We start from the raw sequence: 27,112 nt of genomic DNA, 5'->3' as shown, positions 1-27,112 counted from the left end.
AGATTGAGCGGGTAGCTAGAGAGTATACAGTCAAGAGAACCCAACACAGCAAAGAGACAACCCAACACAGTAAAGAGAGAACCCAACCTAGTAGAGAGAGAACCCAACACACCAAAAAGAGATGACTCAAAAAGAGATGAATCAAAAACCCACCTGCTGCTCGGTCTTCCCCTTCTCCAGCAGTTTTCGGACCTCAGCCTCCTTGCCCTTCAGATCATCGCGCAGGTCCATGTACTCCTTCTCAGTCTTATCGATCAGGTTATCCAGGTCCGAAGCCTCCTTCTTTATCTTATTGGCCTCATCCTGAGAGGGACAGAGAGAGGTACCAATCAGATCACAATTTAGAAGCACAATATCATGGATCCAGTCACTAAGACCTTGCATGGAATGCCCAAGGTCACATCACGCATCTCAAAGTGTTTTAACAGTGGGGGTGAGGGTGAGGTATCTCAACAACCGATAATGTGCAGCGCCAACACCGAGAAACCCCAAACTTGGCAATGAGGCAGACGCTGTGCGGCAGGCAGAGTTGTATGCCGCAGTCCTGGAAGGTTAATCTCACCTCCAGGGTTTTGGTGTCGACGGGCGGCAGGCCGGTGAGGTTGGCGTAGATCTGCAGGGCTTTGTTCCCCGCCTCCTCCGCTTCGGCGTGAACCTTGTTGGCTTGCTTCTCCAGGTTCGTCACCAGCTCTTTCGCGTCATTGTACCTGGCAAGGCAAAACCGGCAGGTAAAATACCCACACCGCGTAAGCGTTACCGGACTGACACAGGTGACGGAAATGATACGGGTTACGGGACTGACACAGGTTACGGAAATTATACGGGTTCACAGGGACGCTTTTTCTCCTATTATACATCAGAATTGGCACATCGCACATCAAAGACTCGTTAAGTTAGGAGTTACGGAAGTGACTGACTTCTTGGTGAGATCATCGATGTCACTGTTGGTCTTGGTCTCTCCATCCAGAGTGGTCTTCAGGAGGTTGAGAGCCTTGGTGGAGGTGTCATTGGCATCCTTGGCAATCTTCTCAATCTGATCTGCGTCCGTCTTATGCCTGAGTGAATCGGACAGTGAGTGAGATTCCTCATTGAGGCAGCAACATTGACTTTCCATCACTTTTTAAGAAAAACTTCAAGCCCAGTTTTTTCTTCTCTCCTCATTTGAAATTCCCAATTGGATTTTTAGGCCCACCTCATTACAGCAAATTCCTCGTTCAATTTCAGCAGAGCAAGACTAGCATGCTTGGCCTCAGTTCTTTCCCATTAACCTTTGGGGAAACCCTGCCTCCCTGGGCATTAATCAACATTACACACTAAAGCAGTGAGAGAGAGCTTCGGCCCCGCTCTTACTTGTCGGCTAATTTCCTCGCCTCTTCCGCCAAAAGAGTCATGTTGTTCGGATCCCCGGGGCTTGTGGGTGGTTTGATGTCCTGCATAAAGACACATTTGTGAGAAAATCACATGCAAAGCATGATAAAACCACCACGCGTATCTACAGAGTCAATTATTCGGAAAACGGCTTAGGACCCTGAATACTTAACGGCACAACAGTCAAAACAGGGAAGTAAGAGCCTTAAACAACGCCGCTTGAGTTTCTGCTTCACAGCGGTAGCATTATTCAAGAAACATTACCTTTACTTCAACAATATTACTACAGCTTTATAACACGCCTATAACATCGTAATTACAAAACCCTTCGACAGCATTACAGCATGACATCACTGCAGAATTAGCGTTAGCGTTGTCGCAGCGCGACGCACCACTTTGCTGATGGCGTCCTTGGCCTTCTGCAGCTCCTCCCGGGCGCGGTCGATGAGGTCCTCGGCGTCGCGCACGCGGTTGCGGGACTTGTCGGCGAGCGCGTTGGTCTTGTCCACCGTGTTGCGGATGTTCTGCAGCCGGTTCCACTGGGTGGTGAGGGTGTTGTTGATGCCGTTCAGTCGCTCCAGCAGGCCTTTGTCCACATCTGGAGAGGGGGCATGAGGTCGTTGACAATGAAAAACAAACGCGAGAAATCAGACCATAGCATGTATGCAGTCATCTATGACACATAATACATATACCAAAATATGAACACTCATCACAAACGCACGCAAAACGCATGAACATGGCTCAGTCAGCAAGTTTGTACAGAACACATCCTTATAAAATATATGCATTTTAAGCGCAGTAGGCAGCTTTATATGCAATTTGAGTGCGGGTAGGTATGTTCACTTGGAGTCTTAGAGCCGTAGGTGTGTTCCTATGGAGATTCAGCGAGGTAGGTATGTTGACATGGTGTTTGAGTGTGGTAGGAATGCAGGTATAAGTGTAGTAGGACAGTTGATATGGTGTTCGAGTGGGTTTGGAATGTTGATACAGCGATTGAGTGCAGTAGGTATGTTGATATGAGTGGTAAGTATGTTGACCTGCTGTTTCAGTGTGGTAGGAATGTTGTTCAATATGGTGTTTGAGGGAGGCAGTGCATTGATATGACGTGTTTGATAGAATGGTAGTAATGTTTATACAGTGTGCTGCTCTAACCTTTGCTGGTTTGGGCCTCCCGCAGCAGGTCCATGATGGCTTTCTCCGCTTCCTTCAGTCGGTCCTCAAAGGCCTTGTCACTCACTGTCTCCTGGTTGTTGCCCAGGTTGTCAATCAAATTCTGCAGGTCATCCAGCTTCTGTCTCTGCTGGTTCACCTGAACAGATACAAGGTAGAGTTACCACAGCAACTCGAACATGGCTGTTCTCTAAAGCTGCACATTGGCTGTGACTCCTCAATCACAATGACCATAGTGACCTCCCTAGTTGCACAAACAAAGCCTGCTTAAAAGGTGACCTAAATTCATTGGATCGTTCCCCAAATACACTCCTATCTCACAGAACTACCGGGAAATCTGGGGACTGGAGAGTGAGCCTTACCTTATCCCTCACTAGAGAGTAGCAGGAGAGTGAGCCTTACCTTATCCCTCACTAGAGACTAGCAGGAGAGTGAGAGCCTTAAAGGAGAGTGAGTCTTGCCTTATCCCTCACCAGAGAGTAAGAGGAGAGTGAGCCTTACCTTATCCCTCACTAGAGAGTAACAGGAGAGTGAGCCTTACCTTATCCCTCACTAGAGAGTAACAGGAAAGTGAGCCTTAACCTTATCCCTCACTAGAGAGTAACAGGAAAGTGAGCCTTACCTTATCCCTCACTAGAGAGTAGCAGGAGAGTGAGCCTTACCTTATCCCTCACTAGAGAGTAGCAGGAGAGTGAGCCTTACCTTATCCCTCACTAGAGAGTAGCAGGAGAGTGAGCCTTACCTTATCCCTCACTAGAGAGTAGCAGGAGAGTGAGCCTTACCTTATCCCTCACTAGAGAGTAGCAGGAGAGTGAGCCTTACCTTATCCCTCACTAGAGAGTAGCAGGAGAGTGAGCCTTACCTTATCCCTCACTAGAGAGTAACAGGAGGGGCACTGTTGGCAGCCAGGGCGGGTGCGGTTGTAGAAGTAGTTCTCCTCACACATGTCACAGCGGGACCCCACGAAGCCAGGCCGGCACTCGCAGCGGCCGTCCTCCTTACACTGGGCGGTCTGCGAGCCCTCGGAGTCGCAGTCACACGCTGCAGGGAGACAGGAAGAGGCGGAGTCTGACACACGGCGCTCCACGTAGCGCAGTGATAATGTAACCACGTGCGTGCTGTACATTTCTTCAGCTCAGGGGAGTATCTTATGACCGTAGCCTATCAGAGTTGGGCGAGGGGGTGGAGTCAAACAGGACAGCGCTACCGTCCCCAGTCTTACGTTTGCAGCCGGAGGACCCGAAGCCAAAGAAGTTGACCTCGCAGCGCTCGCAGTGCTGGCCCTTGACTCCCGGCTGGCACTCGCACTGACCGCTTCTGATGTCACACTGTCCATTGGTGGAGCCAATGGCGTTGCAGTTGCACCTGTGGAGACAGGAGCGGGAGGAGTTTCACCTCGGGCGGCAATGTTACATCCACACAGACCCAGTACAGCCTCAGCAATAAAGACCGGAAATTGCCGAATGACCCAAGCCGAACATTTCCCCTCCCTCCCTAAACCACGCCCCCGTGCTCCCGGCCCCCGGCGGCGGGCTCACCGCTCGCAGCCACGCCCGCTCTGCAGGTTGTAGAAGCCGGGCTCGCAGGCGCTGCAGTCGCGGTTGGTGACGTGCGGCAGACACTGGCACTTCCCGGTGACCTGCAGGCAGCTGGTCTGCCTGTTCACTGTGCCGAACGGCGAGCAGGAGCACGCTGCAGAGAGAGAGAGAGAGAGAGAGAGTGAGAAGGAAATGCATGGGGGGGAAACAGTGAGAGAGAGAAGAGCAGTGACATGAAAGTAGAGAGTGGAGAAAACAGTGACATTGAGAGAGAGACAGAGTGACTAGATGAGCGAGTATGGTGAGAGTATAGTACTGAGGAAAAAGATGGAAGATGATAAAAAGTGGACATTTGAACGATAGATAGTAGAGAAGAGCAAGGACGTTGACTATTGGCATAGTAGAGCAGATTAATTGATGAGAGTTGAAGTAAGTAGAGAGAGACAGTGACATTGAGAGAGAGATATTGAGAGTGAAGTAGAGAAAGACAGTGACATTGAGAGAGAGATATTGAGAGTGAAATAGAGAGAGAGACAGTGACATTGAGAGAGAGATATAGAGTGAAATAGAGAGAGAGACAGTGACATTGAGAGAGAGAGACAGAGACAGTGACATAGAGCGAGACATAGAAAGGGACATTGAGGGGGAGAGGTATAGTGTGACAATGAAAGACGGAGAGACAGAGGGAGGGAGTTTCATCCCAAAGTTAGCATGCTCGAGCGCGCGTCACTGCAGGCAGCGAAGGAGGGCGCCTCACATTTGCACTTCTCGCTGGTGTTGGAGGCCGTGGCGTTTCCGTAGAAGCCCTCTTTGCAGCGGTCGCAGAAGAAGCCGTCCGTGTTGTGGATGCACTTCAGGCACTCGCCCGTCTCCCGGTCGCAGTTGCCCACGGCGTTGGGGTCGATGTTGTTGCTGCACTTGCACACCCGGCAGGCCCTGGCGGGGCCGTTCTGCCCCAGGGGGTCCCCGAAAAAGCCGTCGTCACACAGCTCACAGCGCTTCCCTGGGGGGGGGGGGGGGGGGGGCACACATTCAACACCCGCTTCAGCCTTTACACAATCATCAACACTAGAAACGTTTTCATTACTTTAAAAAATTGGTGTTAAAACAGAACAGTTTACTCTTCGACTCTGACACAAAACATTCATTTGGTTAAAGAAATAAATTCAGGCAAGCCCTAAAAGTCAGATTACGTGTTGTTTGCAGGAATATTGTTGGTAAAGTCAGCCCCATGCATTCTGAGTTTAAGATGACAGTACACTATTTCACTTTTTGAAGGCTACCATACACATCCAACAGCCTCTGAGATGAAATTCCTACTCTACACTACCACTAAAATACACTGCAGGACCTGTAGGCCAATTGGTGGTACTATTACAGGAGCCAGTGGGGCAGTTGGTGGTAGTACTACAGGAGCCAGTGGGGCAGTTGGTGGTAGTACTACAGGAGCCAGTGGGGCAGTTGGTGGTAGTACTACAGGAGCCTGGGGCCCAATTTTACCTGTGGTGCCAGTCGGGCAGTTTGTGCACACCACCTCCCTGGTCTTGGGAACCACGGCACAGGTGGAGCCTCCGGGACAGGGGCAGGGCTGGCAGTCCGAGGAGGTTCCGGCGGTGGCGTCGCCATGGTAGCCATCCTTGCACTTCTCGCAGCTGATCCCAGCGGTGTTGTGCTTACAGTTACACATCCCTGCAGTGTGCACGTGCAGACGCATACATGTTATACCACCTTCAGCCACAAGATGGCAGTGAAAGACAAGCCACGACAAGATTTGGCCAAGGTTAATGTGTCACACTTTAAATGTACGGACTGCAGGGGTATTATACGGCAGAAGTGCACTGCTCTAGCCCACAGGGTTAGCTGCATACAACCTTTATTTTTTTACAACACAGTTTATACACAGCTGCAACGCAAGTGCTTTACAGAGAAAATAAATGATGGGTATATAAACTGACTTGCAATAAAAAAACAAATAAGGGATATCACATATACGATAATTAAACCCTCAGACTACCAGACCTAATTTATAAATTACTACAGGTCGTCACAAGCATTACCAAATGCAACATTTAAAATGAAGAATACAGTCGTAAGAGAAAGAAACTGCCTCTGGCTCTGCCTGACAGCACAACTGCTTTCCCTCCCTCCTTTTCACAGGGCCAGCTCTGTGAGGTCTGATAGCCTTTCAGGGCAACCCGCATAAATATGTGCAAACGATAGAGCTCAGGAGCCAGGACACTGAACCATGCACTAGCGTTTCATCTTCACTGCAGGAGGGCTCACAAACTCATTTCACTCATTTCATTACTGTTCACACGTTTAAATGAACAGTTAACGCTATAATTAATTCTCCATAAGCTTGTTCAATACCAAATGAAACTTTGGCGTACTTTCTGTAGAACAGAATGGCTTATTGCCGCTTGAGTTGTCAGTGCAGATGAGTGACAGCACCGCATAATGATTCAGAGGAAATGAACTTGAAACGCACTGAAGTAAATGTGTTTGAGAAATGCGAATCACTATCAAGGGGAATGCAGAAGCAGAGTAGACCGGTTTATAAACAGGAACACAACCCAGCTGTTATTCATGAGTCATCCCAAACAAAACATTCGGATCGTTCGCGTTGTTTACTTAGAAACATCTGCCGCTACATCCATAATCTTCATGTTATTACACTCTACAGAGGCAATTAATACGCAATTAATCAAAATCCCTTTTAACCGCAGGATTAACCTAAATATGTGCACGCGGCAACGTAGTATACTGCAATACCTTCAGAATGTAGTCAGGCTTTGAATGTGTGTCTTAATCAATGAGCTCTGCTCAACGATCTCCCTCTGAAAACAGTATCAAGCTCACAGAAACTCAGTTCTTTTTTGAGTAAATTACACTGGGGTAATTCCATTTTTGAGGTGAATAAGAGCACTGTACGCCTTTTCCTTTCATTAACGGTTTCCCCCTTTCCTCGCTATCTAAAGAGGATTAATTACCCTTTTCCACTACCTGAAAAAGGTTCATTTCTGTGCATCATTGGTCATGCAGTAGATGCTGGGGGCGAGGGTGGCATGTCACAGGGAGCGTTGTAGTGCTGGATTTGAATGTTTTGGGGTGGCGGGTGTCACCGTGGTAACGACTCACCTGACTCGGGGTCGCAGGTGTCGCTGTGGCCGTTGCAGTTGCAGGACTCGCAGGCGCTGAAGGGGCCCAGCTCAGGCCGGTTCCTCCGGTATCCCAGGGCGCACTGCTCACAGAACTGCCCCACGTACCCTTGGGGGCAGGTGCACCTCTCCACCCAGCGGGCAGGCGTGCCGGGACCCCGACGTGCGCTCATGAGGGACACGTTGTCCAGGTAACCAGCGCCTGGGGGACAGGAAGTGTCAGAGCCCCCAATCACACCACTGCTCTCAGAGAGGCCTACGTTATTCTCAGAGAAAGATCAATACTGCTCTCACGGAGAGTGCAGCTCTCAGAGTTCAACACTGGTCTCACAGAGTTCTCTACGGCTCCCATACAGAAAGATCATTACTGCCCTCAGTCTACTGGTCTCACAGAGTAAGACTAATACTGTGGTCATAGAGAATACTGCTCTCACAGACAGAAAGGTAGAGCTCTACAGCTAGAGACCTCCTAGACAAAGAGCTCAAGCTAACTCACAGAGAGAGCCCTGCTGTAGTGTTGCTATGTCCTCATTTAGCCATAACCCAAAGTGTTATTTTACCTACACACTTTGTGATCTGAGCTCAGCCCAGGCCCAAAAACAGAAGCGGCCACCACCACCACAGCCCCCCTGACTGTGAGCCCTGTCACAAAACACCGTATTTATTCCTGACCTGGAGCTCTCATATTTAATACGCCATACTGTAACAGCTGTCTAAATATTAAAGTACCCCAGTAATACGTCTCACAGCTGTCTTTATTAATACCCCCAGCAACACACCCCATACTGTGCGTGGTTTAGGGGGACAGTGTGGGCAGTTTTGGGCTTACTCCTTTCACTGTAGGTGCCACGGATCTTGATCGAGGTCAGGTTGTAGAGAAGCTTCTGGAACTCGGAGTGGGGCAGACTGGGCCTCCAGGGGTAGTCTGTAGCATCGTGAAGCCTGAGGAACAACAAGATCAGTCAGGGCGCTGCGCTACACTATTTGTGTTGAACAGCCAATCACAGCTATGTACACTAAACAGTGTGCATCAAAGCACCAATCACAGCTCTGCTCTACACCGTGCATGCACGCTACAGCCTTCACTCCGTTTAGTTGCATGCATTCTCATTCCGCCTGAGAGTACCATCCATGTTGGTTAACAGTTAACAGTCGTGATCCGAGAGAGAACGAACGGTCTTTAAAAAGGTTGGTGTACACGGACACCGAAACACGCGGTCAGTGGCGGCCCAGAGGCTCAGGTCATGCACCTGAACACGTATGTCTGCATGTTCTCGCTGGGGTAGGCGTTGCCCTGGGCGATGAGCGGCACGGCGACGCGCAGGCCGGAGCCCTCCAGGATCACGTCCTCCGCAGAGAGCCGCGTGTCCCGCCGGTCCACCCGGAAGTTCAGGGTCAGGTTCTGCCCGTAGCTCAGCAGCTGGTTCCCCAGAAACTTCTCTGTGACGGCGATGCAGAGTACACACTATTATACACAACAACACACACACACAGACAGATACAGACACACACAGACACACACCATTCCTACTGCCAAAGAAATCATAGGACAGCGAAGCAGATTAGACATCATTACACACCACACACACACACACACACACACACACACACACACACACACACACAGAGACAGATACAGACACACAGACACAGACACACAGACACACACACCATTCCTACTGCCCAAGAAATCCTATGACAACGATTCATATTACACATCATTACAAACCTCTCACAAAATGTACACATACAGTATTTTACATAATACATCATTCCTGTCATTTACAGTCACACGTACTTCTCATTCATGCAACGATTAGCCTAAGGCAGTGCACTTCGGCACTTGTTAATGAGAAATGAACTATTTAATTGAATCATTTTTTTCCTCAGACACTGAGGGGTGCTCATGCAGTAGCATACCTGGGGCGAGGAAGTACATGGGGAAGTAGTCGTCTGAGATCAGGGACACCTCCTTCCTGCTGGAGGACCACTGCACCGGGACGCTGGAGCCGTCCCTCTGCTGCCCCTTCCACTCCTCCGCATCTGTGGGGTCAAAGGTCAAAGGTCACAACCCTGCTTCCTATACGCACAGTCTCCCCACACCTACAGTGACAGGTGGACTCTCCTCACAGGTTTAAAAAACAGAATGATAAATGAAATATCACTCTTTAAACATTGCAAATGCAGCTGAAATCCATTCATCATAGAGAAACAGAAAATGAAATAAAATCAGACACTTTTACAATTAAATCAGGCACTGTATAAGCGATAGTTACACCGCATGCCAACTGTGACTGCTCGATCCAGGAGTTTAAACTGGAGTCTAAGAGAGAGAGCTCCATAACACTGATCTGCAATAAGTGCTCAGATCCAGGCCAGTTACTCACACCCATTATTGTCTAGCACTGGTCTCAGACCAGTTACAGTAACAGCTGACTCACCCCTGCTGAAGGTGGAGGTGACGGTCTGGATGCTGTAGCCGTCGGCAACATCACACACAGACGAGTGCTGGAAGCAAAAGCAGGGGGTGCAGCCCTGAGGGTTGAGGGGGTCCAGGTTGAAGTACCCCAGCTTACACCTGAAAATACAGGCACGCGTCAGTCAAGCGCTCAACTTTAGACTTAACAGTGTCAGTCAGACCGCAAGAATCCTTCAAAATACACACGGTCTGAGGAACACGTGCTCACATACTCAACCAGAACAAAGACCTCTGAACGTCAGCACATATTACCCAGCCACACGCCAGTTATATGGGTATCTAATCCATCACGTTGTTTCAACAGTACAAGTCGAGAATTTGCCTTCAGACACAAACGCGTCTACATTTAACCTGGGACTTGACCAATCAGCGAGAGGGGAGGCGGGTTGATCGATCGGTCTGGCAAGAGCACAGTAACTAACGGGCGAACGTCTGGCGGGAGGGGGCGGGGTTAGCGCTGGGCGCTGGGCGTGTCCGTGGAGAAGAGAAGGGGTTAACGGGTCAGCGGGCTAAAGCAGGCGGCGTGGGAATGCCATAGAAGGCCACGCCGCGCGGAGCGGTTTCCTCTTTCGGCGCGGACGGCCGAGCGGCTAATCCTGTTCCGCACACGCGCCTCCACACACACAACGCCATTCCTGCAGCCAAACGCCTCCACCGCGTCCCGGCCGCGGAGCGCTAAGATCCGACACACCGCCGATCAGCTGCTCCTCCGTGAAGACCTCACACGCTAAGCTCAGCTTAACTAACCGTCGGCTGCGTCTAAGAAGTCCTCCCAGGGTAACCTTACTTACTCGCCCGGCTGCGCACAATAATAAACCCTCCTAAAGCAGCCTCGGTTTAACTGCGGCTGAGAATATTAAATCCTCCTAAAGCAGCCTCGGTTTAACTGCGGCTGAGAATATTAAATCCTCCTAAAGCAGCCTCAGTTTAACTGCGGCTGAGAATATTAAATCTGCGCAAAGCAGCCTCAGTTTAACTGCTGCCTGTGAATATTAAATCTGCGCAAAGCAGCCTCGGTTTAACTGCGGCTGAGAATATTAAATCTGCGCAAAGCAGCCTCGGTTTAACTGCGGCTGAGAATATTAAATCTGCGCAAAGCAGCCTCGGTTTAACTGCTGCCTGTGAATATTAAATCTGCGCAAAGCAGCCTCAGTTTAACTGCGGCTGTGAATATTAAATCTGCGCAAAGCAGCCTCGGTTTAACTGCGGCTGAGAATATTAAATCTGCGCAAAGCAGCCTCAGTTTAACTGCTGGCTGAGAATATTAAATCTGCGCAAAGCAGCCTCAGTTTAACTGCGGCTGAGAATATTAAATCCTCCTAAAGCAGCCTCGGTTTAACTGCGGCTGAGAATATTAAATCTGCGCAAAGCAGCCTCAGTTTAACTGCTGCTGAGAATATTAAATCCTCCTAAAGTAGCCTCAGTTTAACTGCTGCTGAGAATATTAAATCCTCCTAAAGCAGCCTCGGTTTAACTGCGGCTGAGAATATTAAATCTGCGCAAGCAGCCCCAGTTAACTGCGGCGAGAATATTAAATCCTCCTAAAGCAGCCTCGTTTAACTGCGGCTGAGAATATTAAATCTGCGCAAAGCAGCCTCAGTCTAACTGCGGCTGAGAATATAATCTCTAAAGCAGCCTCGGTTTAACTGCGGCTGAGAATATTAAATCCTCCTAAAGCAGCCTCAGTTTAACTGCGGCTGAGAATATTAAATCTGCGCAAAGCAGCCTCAGTTTAACTGCGGCTGAGAATATTAAATCTGCGCAAAGCAGCCTCGGTTTAACTGCGGCTGAGAATATTAAATCCTCCTAAAGCAGCCCCAGTTTAACTGCTGGCTGAGAATATTAAATCCTCCTAAAGCAGCCTCGGTTTAACTGCGGCTGAGAATATTAAATCCTCCTAAAGCAGCCTCAGTTTAACTGCGGCTGAGAATATTAAATCCTCCTAAAGCAGCCTCAGTTTAACTGCGGCTGAGAATATTAAATCCTCCTAAAGCAGCCTCAGTTTAACTGCTGGCTGTGAATATTAATTCCTCACAAAGGAACCGTAGCCCCCTCTCTCGCTGTTCATTTCCACTCAGCACTGTGGACATGTACCAGACTGATGGTGTCCTTTTGGGCAGGTATGAATACAGGTGAGGAGGTGGGTGTGGCTTTGGGCAGGTGTGATGAAGGTGAGGAGGGGGTGTGGTTTTGGGCAGGTGTGATGAGGAGGGGGGTGTGGTTTCGGGCAGGTGTGACGAGCACTTGGGAAAAGGGGGGTGTGGTTTAGGGCAGGTGTAATGAGGAGGAGGGTGTGGTTTCGGGCAGGTGTGATGAGGAGGGGGGTGTGGAATTGGGCAGGTGTGATGAGGAGTGGGGACGAGGGAGTGTGGCTTTGGGCAGGTGTGATGAAGGTGAGGAGGGGGTGTGGTTTCGGGCAGGTGATACAGGTGTACAGTACCTGTCACAGCTGAAGCCCTCCACGTGGTCCTTGCACTGGCAGCGTCCCGTCTGCACATCACACTCCTGCGTGCTCCCAAAGGTACTGCAAGCACAGGGCCTGCACGGGACGCAAGATAACACACACTTTCACATGGAAACCTGCAGTATGTGCGCGCACACACACCTGTACACGAGAAACCTGCAGTACGCACACGCGCACACACACCTGTACACAAGAAACCTGCAATACGCACACACACACCTGTACACGGGAAACCTGCAATACACACACACACACACCTTTACACGAGACACCTGCAATACGCACACACACACCTTTACACGGGAAACCTGCAATACACACACACACACACCTGTACACGAGAAACCTGCAATACACACACGCACACACACACCTGTACACGAGAAACCTGCAGTACGCACACGCGCACACACACCTGTACATGAAACACTGGCAATATACACCTAAACAGGGAATACACACACACAGGCACATACGCACACTTCTACAGGGGGGACACATAAATATTCTGCTTACGCTCAAACACCTTTACAAGACATACAGGGTTAAGCAGATACTAAACCTCTTAATAAAATAAACTTATTAAAATATGGCCAGCTGAGGCTGAAGACTCACTGACAGTACAGATGCATGCTGCCCTGATCGGCAGGACAGAAATGTACAGCCGTTATTCGGTATGACAAAAGTTGGTAACTGCAGGACAGAAGGGTGAAGCCGTGTGATTGGTGGCTAACAGGCATGGAGGGCGTGGCTTACCGGCAGCCGGCCTCAGACAGGCTGTGGTAGCCGGGCTGGCAGCGATCGCACTTGTCTCCCATCACCCCCGGCTTGCAGCTGCAGCGCCCGCTGTTATCACACTGAGTACTGACAGAGCCTGCAGGAAGAGCATCAGCGTAAGAACACGCGCGGACACGTGCACACACACGCACACACACACACACTCATCCGCACACACACACACACACACACACACACACACACACACACAAAGCACACACACACTCAACCACACACACACACGCATGCACGCACTGCCATATGGCGCAATTATTTCACGGAGCGGTGAAAGGCACACGGTGTACCCTCTGCAGGGCAGCGGGCGGGGCTCTGGGACTCACCCACGGGGCTGCAGCTGCAGGGCAGGCAGCGGTTGGAGCTGTCGCGGAAGTAGTTGTCCAGGCAGCGCTCGCAGTTGGGCCCGTCGGTGTTGTCGGCGCAGTGGCGGCAGTGGCCGCCGTGCCCGGTGGCGCGGTACAGCTCCGAGTCGAAGTAGCACTCCGTGGCTTTGCCGTTGCAGCTGCAGGCTGGAGGAGCGGAGACAGACGTTACACTGATCCCTACGCACCTATCGTACGTCGCTTTGGATAAACGCATCTGCCAAATAAATGTAATGTAATGTGTTCAACTTTCACTCTCACAGTTCAGCTGAGCTCACACACTCTCTCGCAGTTCAGCTGAGCTCACACACACTCTCTCTCACAGTTCAGCTGAGCTCACACACACTCTCTCTCACAGTTCAGCTGAGCTCACACACACTCTCACACAGTTCAGCTGAGCTCACACACACTCTCTCACAGTTCAGCTGAGCTCACACACACTCTCACACAGTTCAGCTGAGCTCACACACACTCTCTCTCACAGTTCAGCTGAGCTCACACACACTCTCTCTCACAGTTCAGCTGAGCTCACACACACTCTCACAGTTCAGCTGAGCTCACACACACACTCATACAGTTCAGCTGAGCTCACACACACTCACACTCTCACAGTTCAGCTGAGCTCACAAACACACTCTCTCTCACAGTTCAACTGAGCTCACACACAAACACACACACTCACACAGTTCAGCTGAGCTCACACACACTCTCTCTCACAGTTCAGCTGAGCTCACACACACTCTCTCTCACAGTTCAGCTGAGCTCACACACACTCTCTCTCACAGTTCAGCTGAGCTCACACACACTCTCTCACACAGTTCCGCTGAGCTCACACACACACTCTCTCACAGTTCAGCTGAGCTCACACACTCTCACACAGTTCAGCTGAGCTCACACGCACTCTCTCACAGTTCAGCTGAGCTCACACACACTCTCTCACAGTTCAGCTGAGCTCACACACACTCTCTCACAGTTCAGCTGAGCTCACACACACTCATACAGTTCAGCTGAGCTCACACACTCTCACACTCACACAGTTCAGCTGAGCTCACAAACACACTCTCTCACACAGTTCAACTGAGCTCACACACAAACACACACACTCACACAGTTCAACTGAGCTCACACACACTCTCATACAGTTCAGCTGAGCTCATACACACTCACACAGTCCAGCTGAGCTCATACACACTCTCCACAGTCCAGCTGAGCTCATACACACTCTCCACAGTCCAGCTGAGCTCATACACACTCACGCAGTTCAGCTGAGCTCATACACACTCACGCAGTTCAGCTGAGCTCACACACACACTCACAGAGTTCAGCTGAGCTCACACACACTCTCCACAGTCCAGCTGAGCTCATACACACTCACACAGTCAAGCTGAGCTCATACACACTCACACAGTCCAGCTGAGCTCATACACACACTCTCTCACAGTCCAGCTGAGCTCACACACACACACACACAGTTCAGCTGAGCTCACACACACACTCATACAGTTCAGCTGAGCTCATACACACTCACACAGTCCAGCTGAGCTCATACACACTCTCCACAGTCCAGCTGAGCTCATACACACTCTCCACAGTCCAGCTGAGCTCACACACACACACACACAGTTCAGCTGAGCTCACACACACACTCATACAGTTCAGCTGAGCTCATACACACTCTCCACAGTCCAGCTGAGCTCATACACACTCTCCACAGTCCAGCTGAGCTCATACACACTCTCCACAGTCCAGCTGAGCTCACACACACTCACACAGTCCAGCTGAGCTCATACACACTCTCCACAGTCCAGCTGAGCTCATACACACTCTCCACAGTCCAGCTGAGCTCATACACACTCACGCAGTTCAGCTGAGCTCATACACACTCACGCAGTTCAGCTGAGCTCATACACACACTCACAGAGTTCAGCTGAGCTCACACACACTCACGCAGTTCAGCTGAGCTCACACACACACTCTCACAGTCCAGCTGAGCTCACACACACACTCACACAGTCCAGCTGAGCTCATACACACTCACGCAGTTCAGCTGAGCTCACACACACACTCTCACACAGTTCAGCTGAGCTCATACACACTCACACAGTCCAGCTGAGCTCACACACACTCACGCAGTTCAGCTGAGCTCACACACACACTCTCACACAGTTCAGCTGAGCTCATACACACTCACACAGTCCAGCTGAGCTCACACACACACACTCCAAAGTTCAGCTCACACACTCTCCACAGTTCCGTTCAACCCGCTTTCCTCCCCCCCCCCCCCCACCACCCCGAGCCCAAGCAGCCCAGTGGAGGGCCGTTCAGACAGAACAGCTGAAAGGCTGACATAGCTGCGGGGGCGTGTGAAACGTTCAGTGTGGATTCTGTGGCACTGGCTCCATTAGTCACGAATTTCCCAAAGGTGACGTAAGGCGGACAGTTCCCAGAGCAGACCGGAGAGGAGCACACGCGATCGGCAGGAGAATGCGCCACAGAACCACAGCACGGATAGAGACAGGACCGGCCACATCTGCTGTCCTAACGCTTAAACACCACTCCGTCTCTACAAAAATATACATACATATATATCAAATTGACTCTCAGGAGATGAATAACATAGATTGCGGAATCTAGCTTTTATCTCCCAGCCTACTAGAGAAATATCCCCTTCAAGAGGATGGGACCACCCAAAAATCAAGATGGGTAACTGCTGATCCAAGAAATCGCTGACAGCTCGATTAATGAATTACGGAGTTACCTTGAGGCGAGTCTGGGAGGATAAGCAGCATTTCAAGTATGAAATTAAACTCTGTGGTCCACCAAATCCTAATTTTTCCCATTCTCATGGCCGCTGACTTTGTCGCAGTGATTGCGCCTCTTCTCACTCATGACTAATAAAAAGCTTCAAAATGTTTGCCCATTCCCTTACTCAGAGCCCCAGCCAAATTTCACGTAAATTGAGTTGCAAACCATACACAGTTAACAGGAACCCTAGGATATTGACCTTTGGAACCATACACAGTTAACACAGGGTAACCTTCTCTACCTGCGACTATACACAGACATTACAGGGAAATCCTCCCTAACTGGAACCATACGCAGTATCACAGGGTAACCTTCTCTACCTGCGACTATACACAGACATTACAGGGCAACCGTTGTGTAAAGCATTACTGAGGCATCGATATGTAATGTTACATTACAGCAGTGCGATTCATTAATGTGAGTGTGACGTCTCATCAGTAATGTGAAAGTGCAATGCACCACTGTAGAAGCACAAAGCACCGCAGCAGCAGCAGCGTAGCGCGTTAGCATTATGGTTAGCATTAGCGTTAGCGTAGCGGCGCGGACTCACGCAGGCACTCATTGGGGTTCTCCGCCGTGGCCCTCCTCCAGGGGCGGTCGTTGTAGAAGGGCTTGCACACGCTGCAGTCGTCCCCCTCCGTGTTGTGCTTGCAGCGGCACACCAGCCGGTGGGCGCCGTCCTTCGCGCACTCGCTGGCGTGGCCGTTGCACTTGCACCTGGGAGGGGAGCGCCACAACGACGCCGTCAGCGGCCGCCAAAACCGCACAGAGCCAAACACAGACCCAGCCAAACACGGGCCCTCCCCCAAGAACGGAGCCCGGAGCCTCGGAGGGTTTGGGTTCGGCGGGTCAAACACCGTCCGCGCGCCGCTAAGCGTGCGTAAACCAGCTCTCGAGGTCGGGAGCAGAACACACGCACTGGCATCCCCCAGCGATGGAATATATTACCCTCATCTGTTCAACTGTGTCTTTTTCATTTGATTTGAACAGGTCGAGCTTTGTCCTTCAGGAGCAGGATGTTTAAAACTACAGCCCCCCCTCAAAGACACAACGTTTCCTGTCTAGGTGCTTTGATGTGACTAACCCCCCCCCCCTCCCCACACCCAGGACCAGCACACAGCTGGAACACAGGGCCTTTCTGTCTCTGACTGGCTCATTGTGAAACGGTCGCTCTCTCTCTCTCTCTTTGTGTGGGAGACACTGGCTCAGCACGTTGCTTTGAAAGCCTGCGAGTGTGTTAGCGGGAAGGCCAGAGCCCGTCCTCCGCGGCCGCGCCGAAGGCCGCGGTTCGGGCAGACGCCTCGGCTCGCTGGCTTGGCAGCGCCGCGTGGAAAAAGTGAGGAAGCCGAGGTCCTTCACCTATCTGACCCCGCCCCCTTCCCGAGCGGATTCCGGCCGGTTCCCATGGAAATGGCGGGGGAGGCGGAGTGTGAGGCTTAGCACTGTCGTTGAAGCCTGGGGCCCGCCCACCTAGCGACGGTCTCCGTGTTCCCTGGCCCCGTCCCCCTTCAGCTGGAATGGCAGGAATGCGGCTGTGTGGGGGAAACACGGCGCTCCTTCCAAACACATTAGAAGGTGAGCGGGCTAAGGGGGAGGCGGAAGAGCTGCTCCTCAGCTCCTCTGCTTTTACTCAAACTCCCCCCCTGCTCCTCAACTCCTCTGCTTTTACTCAAACTACCCCCCTGCTCCTCAGCTCCTCTGCCTTTACTCAAACTACCCCCCTGCTCCTCAACTCCTCAGCTTTTACTCAAACTCCCCCCCTGCTCCTCAGCTTTTACTCAAACTCCCCCCCTGCTCCTCAGCTCCTCTGCTTTTACTCAAACTCCCTCCCTGCTCCTCAGCTTTACTCAAACTCCCCCCTGCTCCTCAGCTCCTCTGCTTTACTCAAACTCCTCCCTGCTCCTCAACTCCTCTGCTTTTACTCAAACTCCCTCCCTGCTCCTCAACTCCTCTGCTTTACTCAAACTCCCTCCCTACTCCTCTGCTTTACTCAAACTCCCCCCTGCTCCTCAGCTCCTCTGCTTTACTCAAACTCCCCCCTGCTCCTCAACTCCTCTGCTTTTACTCAAACTCCCTCCCTGCTCCCTCCGCTACTAAACCCCCGCTCTCTTTTTACTCAAACTCCCCCCGCTCCTCAGCTCCTCTGCTTTACTCAAACTCCCCCCTGCTCCTCAACTCCTCTGCTTTTACTCAAACTCCTCCCTGCTCCTAAACTCCTTCTGCTTTTACTCAAACTCTCTCCCTGCTCCTCAAACTTTACTCAAACTCCCTCCCTGCTCCTCAGCTCCTCTGCTTTAACGCAGTGCCCCTTTACTCCACACTCCCAGCAACACAAGCGAGGCAGGCCTCTCAGCTCCACGTGATGGATGCAGCACACAGGGAGAAGGACGGACGGAAAGTGCGCAGGAATTCCAGCATGTATCGCCACGTACAGCCCGTCTGTGCGCCCGGTGGAGCGGCCAGCCTCCGCAGACGGGACAGGCGCTAAGCAAACAAACCCTGCGCGCTGGGCTGGGGGGACTGCCATTCATGGGAACGTTAAAAACGGAGACGTGTGAGGTAATTGTGAGCATGAACGACGCGTCTCAGCTCAAAAGCACTACCGCCTTTCACCAAAACATTCATACGTGTCAAAATCCAAGGGCATTTTACCTCTAAAATGTGTTTAAAGAACAAATTCTAATTCTTAAATTTTAACTCAGACAGTGAAGAATCAGATGAGGAGGAAAAGAAGAATCAAGGCAAAGAAACAGGGGAAAACCTAAATCCTCAGATAAAACACCCACACACTTTAATAAACAATATGCAGATAGCATATATTAAGGAATTGATGCATGTTTATATTCTATGTACATTCACATGGTTTTAGATGAAGTGTGTTTTGCTTCAGAGTAGTGGGGTGTCAGAGATAGACATTAGATATTAGAGATGTGTTTCGGAGATGACTACAGTGACCTACCTTCCTCCAACAGCGAAGTCTGAGATGGCGTAGTAGTAGGACTTTAGGACCTTGGGGTCGTTGAAAACCTCATCTCCGAATGTGTTGAGCCTGTTCAGAGTCACCCTAATATCTGTGGCTGTCACCCATTCCTGAGGAGGACAGAGCAAAACCAGTTAAAATGACATTAATACAGACACTCCCAATCTCCAACCAACCACGTTATACATCACACACAATACGCACGGAAGCAAGCACACAGCACACACTGAAATAACAGCGTTGTACGTTACATACACAAATATGAAATCAGTTACAGACATTCAGTCTGAAACCACTTACAATGTTATGCATCACACACAATATTTTATGCGCTAAATCACATACATTCCTATTTTCAGCAATCACAGGCACACAAGGGGAGTCACTGGTTCACAACACAATGTACGCAGCACCACAGATTACTGCCTGAACCACAGACATTAGTGTACGCACCAGACACGTCTCTGTGCTTGACATTACTGGACACACAAAGTATTACTGCACGTACCACAGACATTACGAAACACCAGACATTCCTGCATGTACCACAGACGGTACTCTCTGTAACAGACATTACTGTAGCAGAGCACTTGTGGCCCAGGCCCAGGTTATTGCTCTGTTGGCCACCCTGCAGGGCACCCTGTCCTGAAAGCCGTGCTTCTGCAGGTACTCTCAGACCCAGGTAGGGCTTCCTTTCTTCTTTGTCTTCTTCAAAGCCCCGGCAGACATGCAGGCACGCACACGCACACCAGCGCTCTCTTCCAACCGGAGGCCTCCCCCCGGCTGCGGGGGTCTGTCTGTGCACGTCCGGGGACGTGGTGGGGGGAGGGAGAGTTATTAAAAGCCCCGAGACAAAGGAAGGGGGCCGGCCTTCAGAGCAGCAGCAGCGCTTTGGGGGCGGTGACATCATCAGGACCAGCCGTCTCGCTCGCTCGCTCGCTGACTCACTCGCCCGTTCCTCCTCCTCCTCCCCGTCTGACCGCGCGCCCGCCTGGCTCCAGGGTCAGGGAGGAGAGGGCTGTGGTCAACGTGACCGCGGGTGTACCGAGTCCTGACCGTACAGCTGGACCCCCGGTCGTATTTGATCTGAAGCAGCGTGAAACGGCCCCTCGAAGAATTATGTGACCTCTGACCCCCGCGCCAGTCATCATGGCTGCTGAGGCGCACCTGCAGCCCGGCCTTCAGAGGAGTGCAGGCCCATGCACAGAGGCACAGGGCGCGAGACCCAGGACACTCTCATCTTTTAATGGGGAGGAGACTGTGCCTCCCAGAGTCCTGCTGTGACATCACATCCTCCAGAAAATGAACATAAGTCACAATAAGTTTACATTTCACAGGAAATTAACAGTATCTGTCGTTGTGTGTGTGTGCGCGCATGTGTGTTTATACAAGCAGGGTGGGAGATGAACCTACATGTGCATCATTTTCAGAAGTGTGTGTGCGTGAGAGTGTGTGTGTATGTGTATGCGTATGCATGTGCGTGTGCCTGAGAAAGAGTGTGCCTGTGTGTGCATGCGTACTTCACAGTAGATGTGTGAGTCAATCTACAAGGTGTGCAGCTCTTGACTAGGAGACTTGAGCAGGAGGACATGCCTGCCTGGTGCTGTAAATGGGACACATTCCTGACAGAGTTGTCTGCTTTGGTATAAATAGCCAAATGCCACATGAGAGCAGCCATGGAAATTCCTGGACACAGGGCTAAATCTGTAGAGAGCGACACAGCCACAGCCTGTTAGGAAAGGGCTTCTCATGCACCACAGGCTCTGCTCTCAAACCTGCGTCAAATGGCCAGTGCAGCTATTCTGCTGTTAAGACCAGCCTGACTCTGCGTTGTGCCTTTAGTTCAGTGTCAGGAGAAGCAGCGCAGGTGATGGGTAGAAGCGTAAAGGGGAGATGCAGTGGAAGCTCACTAAAGTGTGAAGCCGTCACGGCGGCGGGTTGGGCGGGGTCGCCCGCCGGATTCCTGCCGCGTTCCCCGGCCCGTCTCGCTTTCGGAAACGGCCCCCCTTCGCTACAGCGAGTTCCGCGTGCTCGCCGGCGGTCAAAAACGTGGCGGCAACTGAGCCGAGGTTTATTCCGGGTAAAAAATGCGCCCCCGTAACGAGCCCCCCCCTCCTCCCCCCCCCTCCCCGGAAGGGGCGCAGTTACCGCGTCCCGGGTCAGCCGAGGTCCGCCTCCCGCGGGTTGGGGGCGTGTCTGAGGATTCAGACCGAATCCTGAGCTGGTCTCTCACCGCGGTGTCCGTTCACATCAGCAAACGAATTGGAACACTAGGCCAAAATGACACGGAGTGGTGCGCTAGGCTAAAACAGCACGGAGCGGTGCGCTAAGCTAAAACGGCACGGAGCGGTGCGCTACGCTAAAAAGGCATGGAGCGGTGCGCTAGGCTAAAACAGCACAGAGCGGTGCGCTAGGCTAAAACGGCACGGAGCGGTGTGCTACGCTAAAAAGGCATGGAGCGGTGCGCTAGGCTAAAACAGCACAGAGCGGTGCGCTAAGCTAAAACGGCACGGAGCGGTGCGCTACGCTAAAAAGGCATGGAGCGGTGCGCTAAGCTAAAACAGCACAGAGCGGTGCGCTAAGCTAAAACGGCACAGAGCGGTGCGCTAAGCTAAAACAGCACAGAGCGGTGCGCTAGGCTAAAACAGCACGAGCGGTGCGTAGGCTCAACGGCACGAGCGGTGCGCTAAGCTAAAACAGCACAGAGCGGTGCGCTAGGCTAAAACAGCACAGAGCGGTGCGCTAGGCTAAAACAGCACAGAGCGGTGCGCTAGGCTCAAACGGCACAGAGCGGTGTGCTACGCTAAAACAGCACAGAGCGGTGCGCTAGGCTAAAACAGCACAGAGCGGTGCGCTAGGCTCAAACGGCACAGAGCGGTGCGCTAAGCTAAAACAGCACAGAGCGGTGCGCTAGGCTAAAACAGCACAGAGCGGTGCGCTAGGCTAAAACAGCACAGAGCGGTGCGCTAGGCTCAAACGGCACAGAGCGTGGCTAAGCTAAACAACAGAGCGGTGCGCTAGGCTAAAACAGCACAGAGCGGTGCGCTAGGCTAAAACAGCACAGAGCGGTGCGCTAGGCTAAAACGGCACAGAGCGGTGCGCTAAGCTAAAACAGCACAGAGCGGTGCGCTAGGCTAAAACAGCACAGAGCGGAACGCTAGGCCAGAACAGCACAACAACTTCCAAGCCTTGCGCAAGCTCCCTGCCGCAGAGTAGCCCGTACGGCTGAAACCAAGAAGCAACTCTTTTGTGTAGTCTGTGCGGCTGAGCAGGTGAACTTCTCATATTTTGGATAACGGCATAATTACAGCTTACCCTACAGAGCCAGAGACTGAGTGCAGCTCTGGTGATGCAGCACACCCATAATGTCCTCGTGTTACAACTCTATTCAGAAAAACACTGGACTCAACCCTACATGACCGCAGAAAATCCAAACACCCAAAAACAGGGACTGTAAGCCTTCCTGATGAACACAGCCTGTGCTGGACGCGCTTCAAACCGCGGAGGTACAATTACTGGAATTACGGAAAAAGTGTTTTAACCGGATGAAATCTGGCATGTTTACTTAGGTCTGTGGAGTGGGTTGCCAAATTTGGAGACGATCCCTTGGATTATTTATGAGAAAACATGTCTGGAACAAAAGCTCAAGCAGCTGGTGATTTAGTCATTACGCTCGTGATATCGATACAGGGGAGGCAACCTCCTCCTTGTGCAGTGCTGGCTGCACAACTCATACTGCACACTGACAGCATGCATTACACGGTACAACTCCAGTGTACATTCACACAACACATTATACTGCACAATTTCAGTGTACACTCACACAGCACATTATACTGCACAATTTCAGTGTACATTCACACAACACATTATACTGCACAATTTCAGTGTACACTCACACAGCACATTATACTGCACAATTTCAGTGTACATTCACACAAACCATTATACTGCACAATTTCAGTGTACACTCACACAACACATTATACTGCCCAATTCCAGTGTACATTCACACAACACATTATACTGCACAATTTCAGTGTACATTCACACAACATTATACTGCACAATTCTAAAGTACATCTACACAACACATTCCACTACAATTCCAGCGGACACTCACACAACACATTACACTGTATAATTCCAGCGTACTTTCACACAAAACATTTCAACGTAAAATTCCAGTGCACAAAACGGTATTCCAACAAGCATTCCTTGGACACTGTCAAAGGAATAGTTCACTTTCTTGATGTTTTATGATATCACTTCCAGTTTTAATGCACATATTCAATTGGCCCAGAGAGCGTTTGTAAAATGGATATTTTAGCATGCTGTGCCGCTGAAGCGTGTATTTACAGAAATGTTTGATGGCTAAGCTCCCTAAAATGGCTGGTATAGGGTCATTTAGGGGTTTGCAGTCTAAAGCAAGGGAAATAAAGTGTATCCTGATTGCATATAAAAATTCCCTGGGCCAATTGAAAACGCACTAAAGCTTTAATACCAAAAAAAAAACTCAAATGTGAACTACCCCTGTAATATTCATCTTATACTTCATTTCAATTTACTTGAATTACAATTTAAGGTCCAGGTCAGCTTTCAAATTTCAATAATGTTTGGAGAGGTAAGACTCAGTGAAAGTCATCGCTTGGGCCCTGACACTGCATCTCAGGGCCAACAGGACACCCCGCTTTCCCACTTCCTGTCCAGTGCAGAGGCCGGCCAACAGAAAATAGCCGTATAAAAACAGAACCCGCCCACAGTGGGGGGAACATATGGCTCATGAAGTCCTGAGGCGAGGACACACGGAACGATCCTCTAATGTGAATTTAAACCACTGGACTCAGACAGCCTTAACTGCAGGAAGAGCGAGAGAGCCTGTGTGGGTGTGTGTGTGAGAGAGAGAGAGAGCGTGTGAATGTGAGAATGTGTGTGTGAGAGAGAGCGTGTGAATGTGTGAGACAGAGCACGAGACAGAGAGAGCAAGCAACAGTGAGAGAGCAAGCAAGAGAGCAAGAGCGAGCAAGACAGAATGCATGTGTGTGTGTGTGTGTGTGTGAGTGCATGTAAGAGCACATGCGAGCGTGTGAGAGCACATGCATGCGTACGTGAATGTGTGTGTGAGAGAATGTGTGAGAGAGAGAGAGAGCACGAGAGAGAGAGATGGAGAGCACAAGAGAGAGTGGATCTGAATTTGAACTGGAGTGAGAGAGAGCGAGCGTACATGCGTGTGCGTGTGAGAGAGCGCGCGGGCGGGCGTGCGTCCTCACCTGCAGCACGGGGCTGTTGTCGAAGTTGTAGGCGCTGGGCCGGCCCTCCAGCGTGGAGAAGGCCACGTTGCCGCCGGTCAGGGGGGAGATGTCGCTGAACTCGTCGGTGCAGAGCGCCTGCTGCTCGTCCTCGCCGGTGCGGATGAAGCCGCGGTTCTGCTTCTGGTAGGTCTTCTCGCAGGAGCCGCTGTAGTACTGGTACGGCTGCCAGGGCCCGTCCTCGCTCGTGCGCTTGTAGATGGCAAAGCTCTCCGGCCGGCTGGTGTGGAACTTCAGACGCACGTACGTGATGTCGAAGGACTTGCCTGGGAGCGGACACACGGAGGGGCGGGGGTCAGCCGTGAGGTCACGGGGAGGAGCCAAGCCACCGCCGTTACTACACACACACGCACGCATATACAGACACACTGACAGATACAAAGACAGACAGACGCGTCTATAGACACACAGACAGACACGCTGCACACGCAGACAGACAATAGTATACATAGACAGACACACACATGCATACAGACAGACACATGCACACAGACAGACAGACACATCCACACAGACAGACAGACAGACACATCCACACAGACAGACAGACAGACAGACAGGCAGGCAGATAGATGCACAAAGACTGACAGACACACACATAAACACACACACACAGACAAACACACTACGGATCACTGCGAGGAGTCTGCCTTCCCATGGCTCTCTCATATAAACATGCTGAAAGGACAGCTGTCAGTTCTGCTGCAGATCGTCTATTCTCATTTCATTTCCTGTTTTCAGACAGAATGCTTTGAGAGGCTCTGATCAACACATTACGTTGCGGCTCTACTCTGGAGAGATTTCGGCCGTCGTCACCCCCGGCTTCCCCCTCGGCTTGAGCGAAACGGAGGGGAGCCGAGGGGCTCTAATGAGCCAGGGCTTGTGCAAACACACAGAACACGCCGGAACAGGCAGAGGGAGCACCGGGGGAAACATTTCGCGCGCTCAAAATAAAGAAACAATGTCACCGTCTTTCAACGAGGAGGACGGGGGCAGGGAGGGCGTCGGAAAAAGAGTCCTGTCTGAGCCCATGAAATGTGAGGAGAGGCTGTGTGTCTGCGTGTGTGTGTGTGCGTGCGTGTGTGTGAGTGTGTCTGCGTGTGTGTGTGCGTGTGTGTGTGCTTGTGTGTGCGTGTGTGTCTGCATGTGTGTGTGTGTGTGTGTGTGTGTGTGTGTGTGGGTCTGTGAGTGTGTGTGTGTCTGCGTGTGCGTGTGTGTGTGTGTGTGCATGCATGCAAGTGTGTGTGCGCACGGGTGACTACGCGCGCGTGTGATTGAATGTGCGAGTGTGTGTGTGGACGTGTGACTGCGTGTGCGAGTGTGTGCGTGTACAGGCTGCACGTTTGTGTGCCACACACACCTATAGGAGCTCTGCGCATGTGCAAAGGGGCTGTGACCTTGCCGAATGACCGCAGCACAGGTGACAGAAGTGCACGGATGTCATAAAGAGATTTCTTCACCCTTATTACCCAGCATGCAACACATGCAGTTCTTTCTGTGGCAGTCACCACAGCAATGGTTCCAAACAAACAAATGGCAACCCCTTAGGGCCAAGGTTCAGTCTGACCACGTTAGTTTTAGTGGAACACGCTTAAAGGTCCGGTACCAACAATTTATGAACAATGCTCTGGAAGAACAAACTCAGTACATTCTTAAAAAGGGAATCATTTTATTTTTCAAATCATCATAAACATAACAGCGCTCAAAAAAACTCATTCTCATGAACGCCTAAATATAGAGGCTCGCAAACATACAGACATTTTTACTGTTCCTGAACGCAAACATAATCTGGTTTGATGGACGTCTGACTGAAGAAGGAGCCAGAATAAGGGACGGGGTGTAATTTGAAGAGAGCGCCGCCACTCGCAGCCCATAATTTCGTTTTCCGTGGCCTCAGGTGTGCAAACACCGCCGTTCCCGCGGAAACACGGGCGCCACTCATCGCCCGCTTCCAGAGAAGTCTCATTCATAACTGCAATTCCTCGACGAATCGCCGCTCGGGAAAAAGAAGGAGGCGGTTCCGCGTGTCCCGGCGTAGCCTGCGCCGTAGCGGAACAGCGGCGGTGAGTCACGGCGGTCGTAAACGGCCATCGCCCCGCCACCCGAGCAAACGAGACCCGCGGCGCTGTGACAATGCCTCCACGCCCTCACAAAAGAGACCCAACACCGCTCTTACGCTGCGCACGTCCTCACAAACAATCAGGCCCTTTCTGCAGAACGCCGGGACTGTAAATGGATTACAGATAGCGGAGCGGCTCTCCAGATAGCGTGCGCTTTACAGCCTCCGGGCCTGATTCAACTCAAAGGCTCCGTAAACAGAGAGGGCCACCCACCCTGGCCCCAATTTACATTTACAATTAACAACCTCACAACAGGCACGGGGAAAGGACACACACACACACACACACACACACACACAAATCCCAACCGCAATCGTCGCCTCCAGCACAATCACCCTCCCATCGCCACATCCCCCAATCCCCCACCCCCCCCACCCCCCGGCCCCCCACACCCCCGCCCCCACCCCCCAGCGGAGCGTCAACGCCACCTCATTGGGGTCGGACGGCAGGTGGCTTCGGTGTTGTACAAAAAAAGAAAAAAAAAAAAGAGCGCAGGAACCTGAAGGGGCGGCTCTTGAAAGACGCAGACGAGGCGCGGGCCGGGCTGTAAAGCAGCCCCAC

At 51.4% G+C, this 27,112-nt stretch overlaps 1 protein-coding gene across 1 annotated transcript in view; it reads right to left on the bottom strand.

Annotated features, from left to right (window-relative positions):
* Positions 1-27,112, bottom strand: part of lamc1 (laminin, gamma 1) — a 64,656-nt gene that overhangs the window by 4,750 nt on the left and 32,794 nt on the right. The window contains exons 2-23 of the mRNA XM_064338380.1: positions 24,393-24,697; positions 19,102-19,232; positions 16,693-16,859; positions 13,299-13,484; positions 12,937-13,054; positions 12,157-12,255; positions 9,679-9,815; positions 9,158-9,280; positions 8,488-8,677; positions 8,067-8,179; positions 7,218-7,439; positions 5,580-5,768; positions 4,837-5,082; positions 4,080-4,233; positions 3,764-3,906; positions 3,404-3,582; positions 2,524-2,680; positions 1,761-1,966; positions 1,351-1,430; positions 918-1,055; positions 563-707; positions 154-303 (exon numbers count right to left, since the gene is read on the bottom strand). Coding sequence (XP_064194450.1) covers positions 154-303; positions 563-707; positions 918-1,055; positions 1,351-1,430; positions 1,761-1,966; positions 2,524-2,680; positions 3,404-3,582; positions 3,764-3,906; positions 4,080-4,233; positions 4,837-5,082; positions 5,580-5,768; positions 7,218-7,439; positions 8,067-8,179; positions 8,488-8,677; positions 9,158-9,280; positions 9,679-9,815; positions 12,157-12,255; positions 12,937-13,054; positions 13,299-13,484; positions 16,693-16,859; positions 19,102-19,232; positions 24,393-24,697 — 3,578 coding nt within the window. The remainder of the gene's footprint in view (positions 1-153; positions 304-562; positions 708-917; positions 1,056-1,350; positions 1,431-1,760; positions 1,967-2,523; positions 2,681-3,403; positions 3,583-3,763; positions 3,907-4,079; positions 4,234-4,836; positions 5,083-5,579; positions 5,769-7,217; positions 7,440-8,066; positions 8,180-8,487; positions 8,678-9,157; positions 9,281-9,678; positions 9,816-12,156; positions 12,256-12,936; positions 13,055-13,298; positions 13,485-16,692; positions 16,860-19,101; positions 19,233-24,392; positions 24,698-27,112) is intronic.

Source organism: Anguilla rostrata, chromosome 6, assembly GCF_018555375.3.
Source record: "Anguilla rostrata isolate EN2019 chromosome 6, ASM1855537v3, whole genome shotgun sequence".
Lineage (NCBI taxonomy): Eukaryota > Metazoa > Chordata > Actinopteri > Anguilliformes > Anguillidae > Anguilla > Anguilla rostrata.
This window is presented reverse-complemented; position numbering and strand designations above follow the sequence as displayed.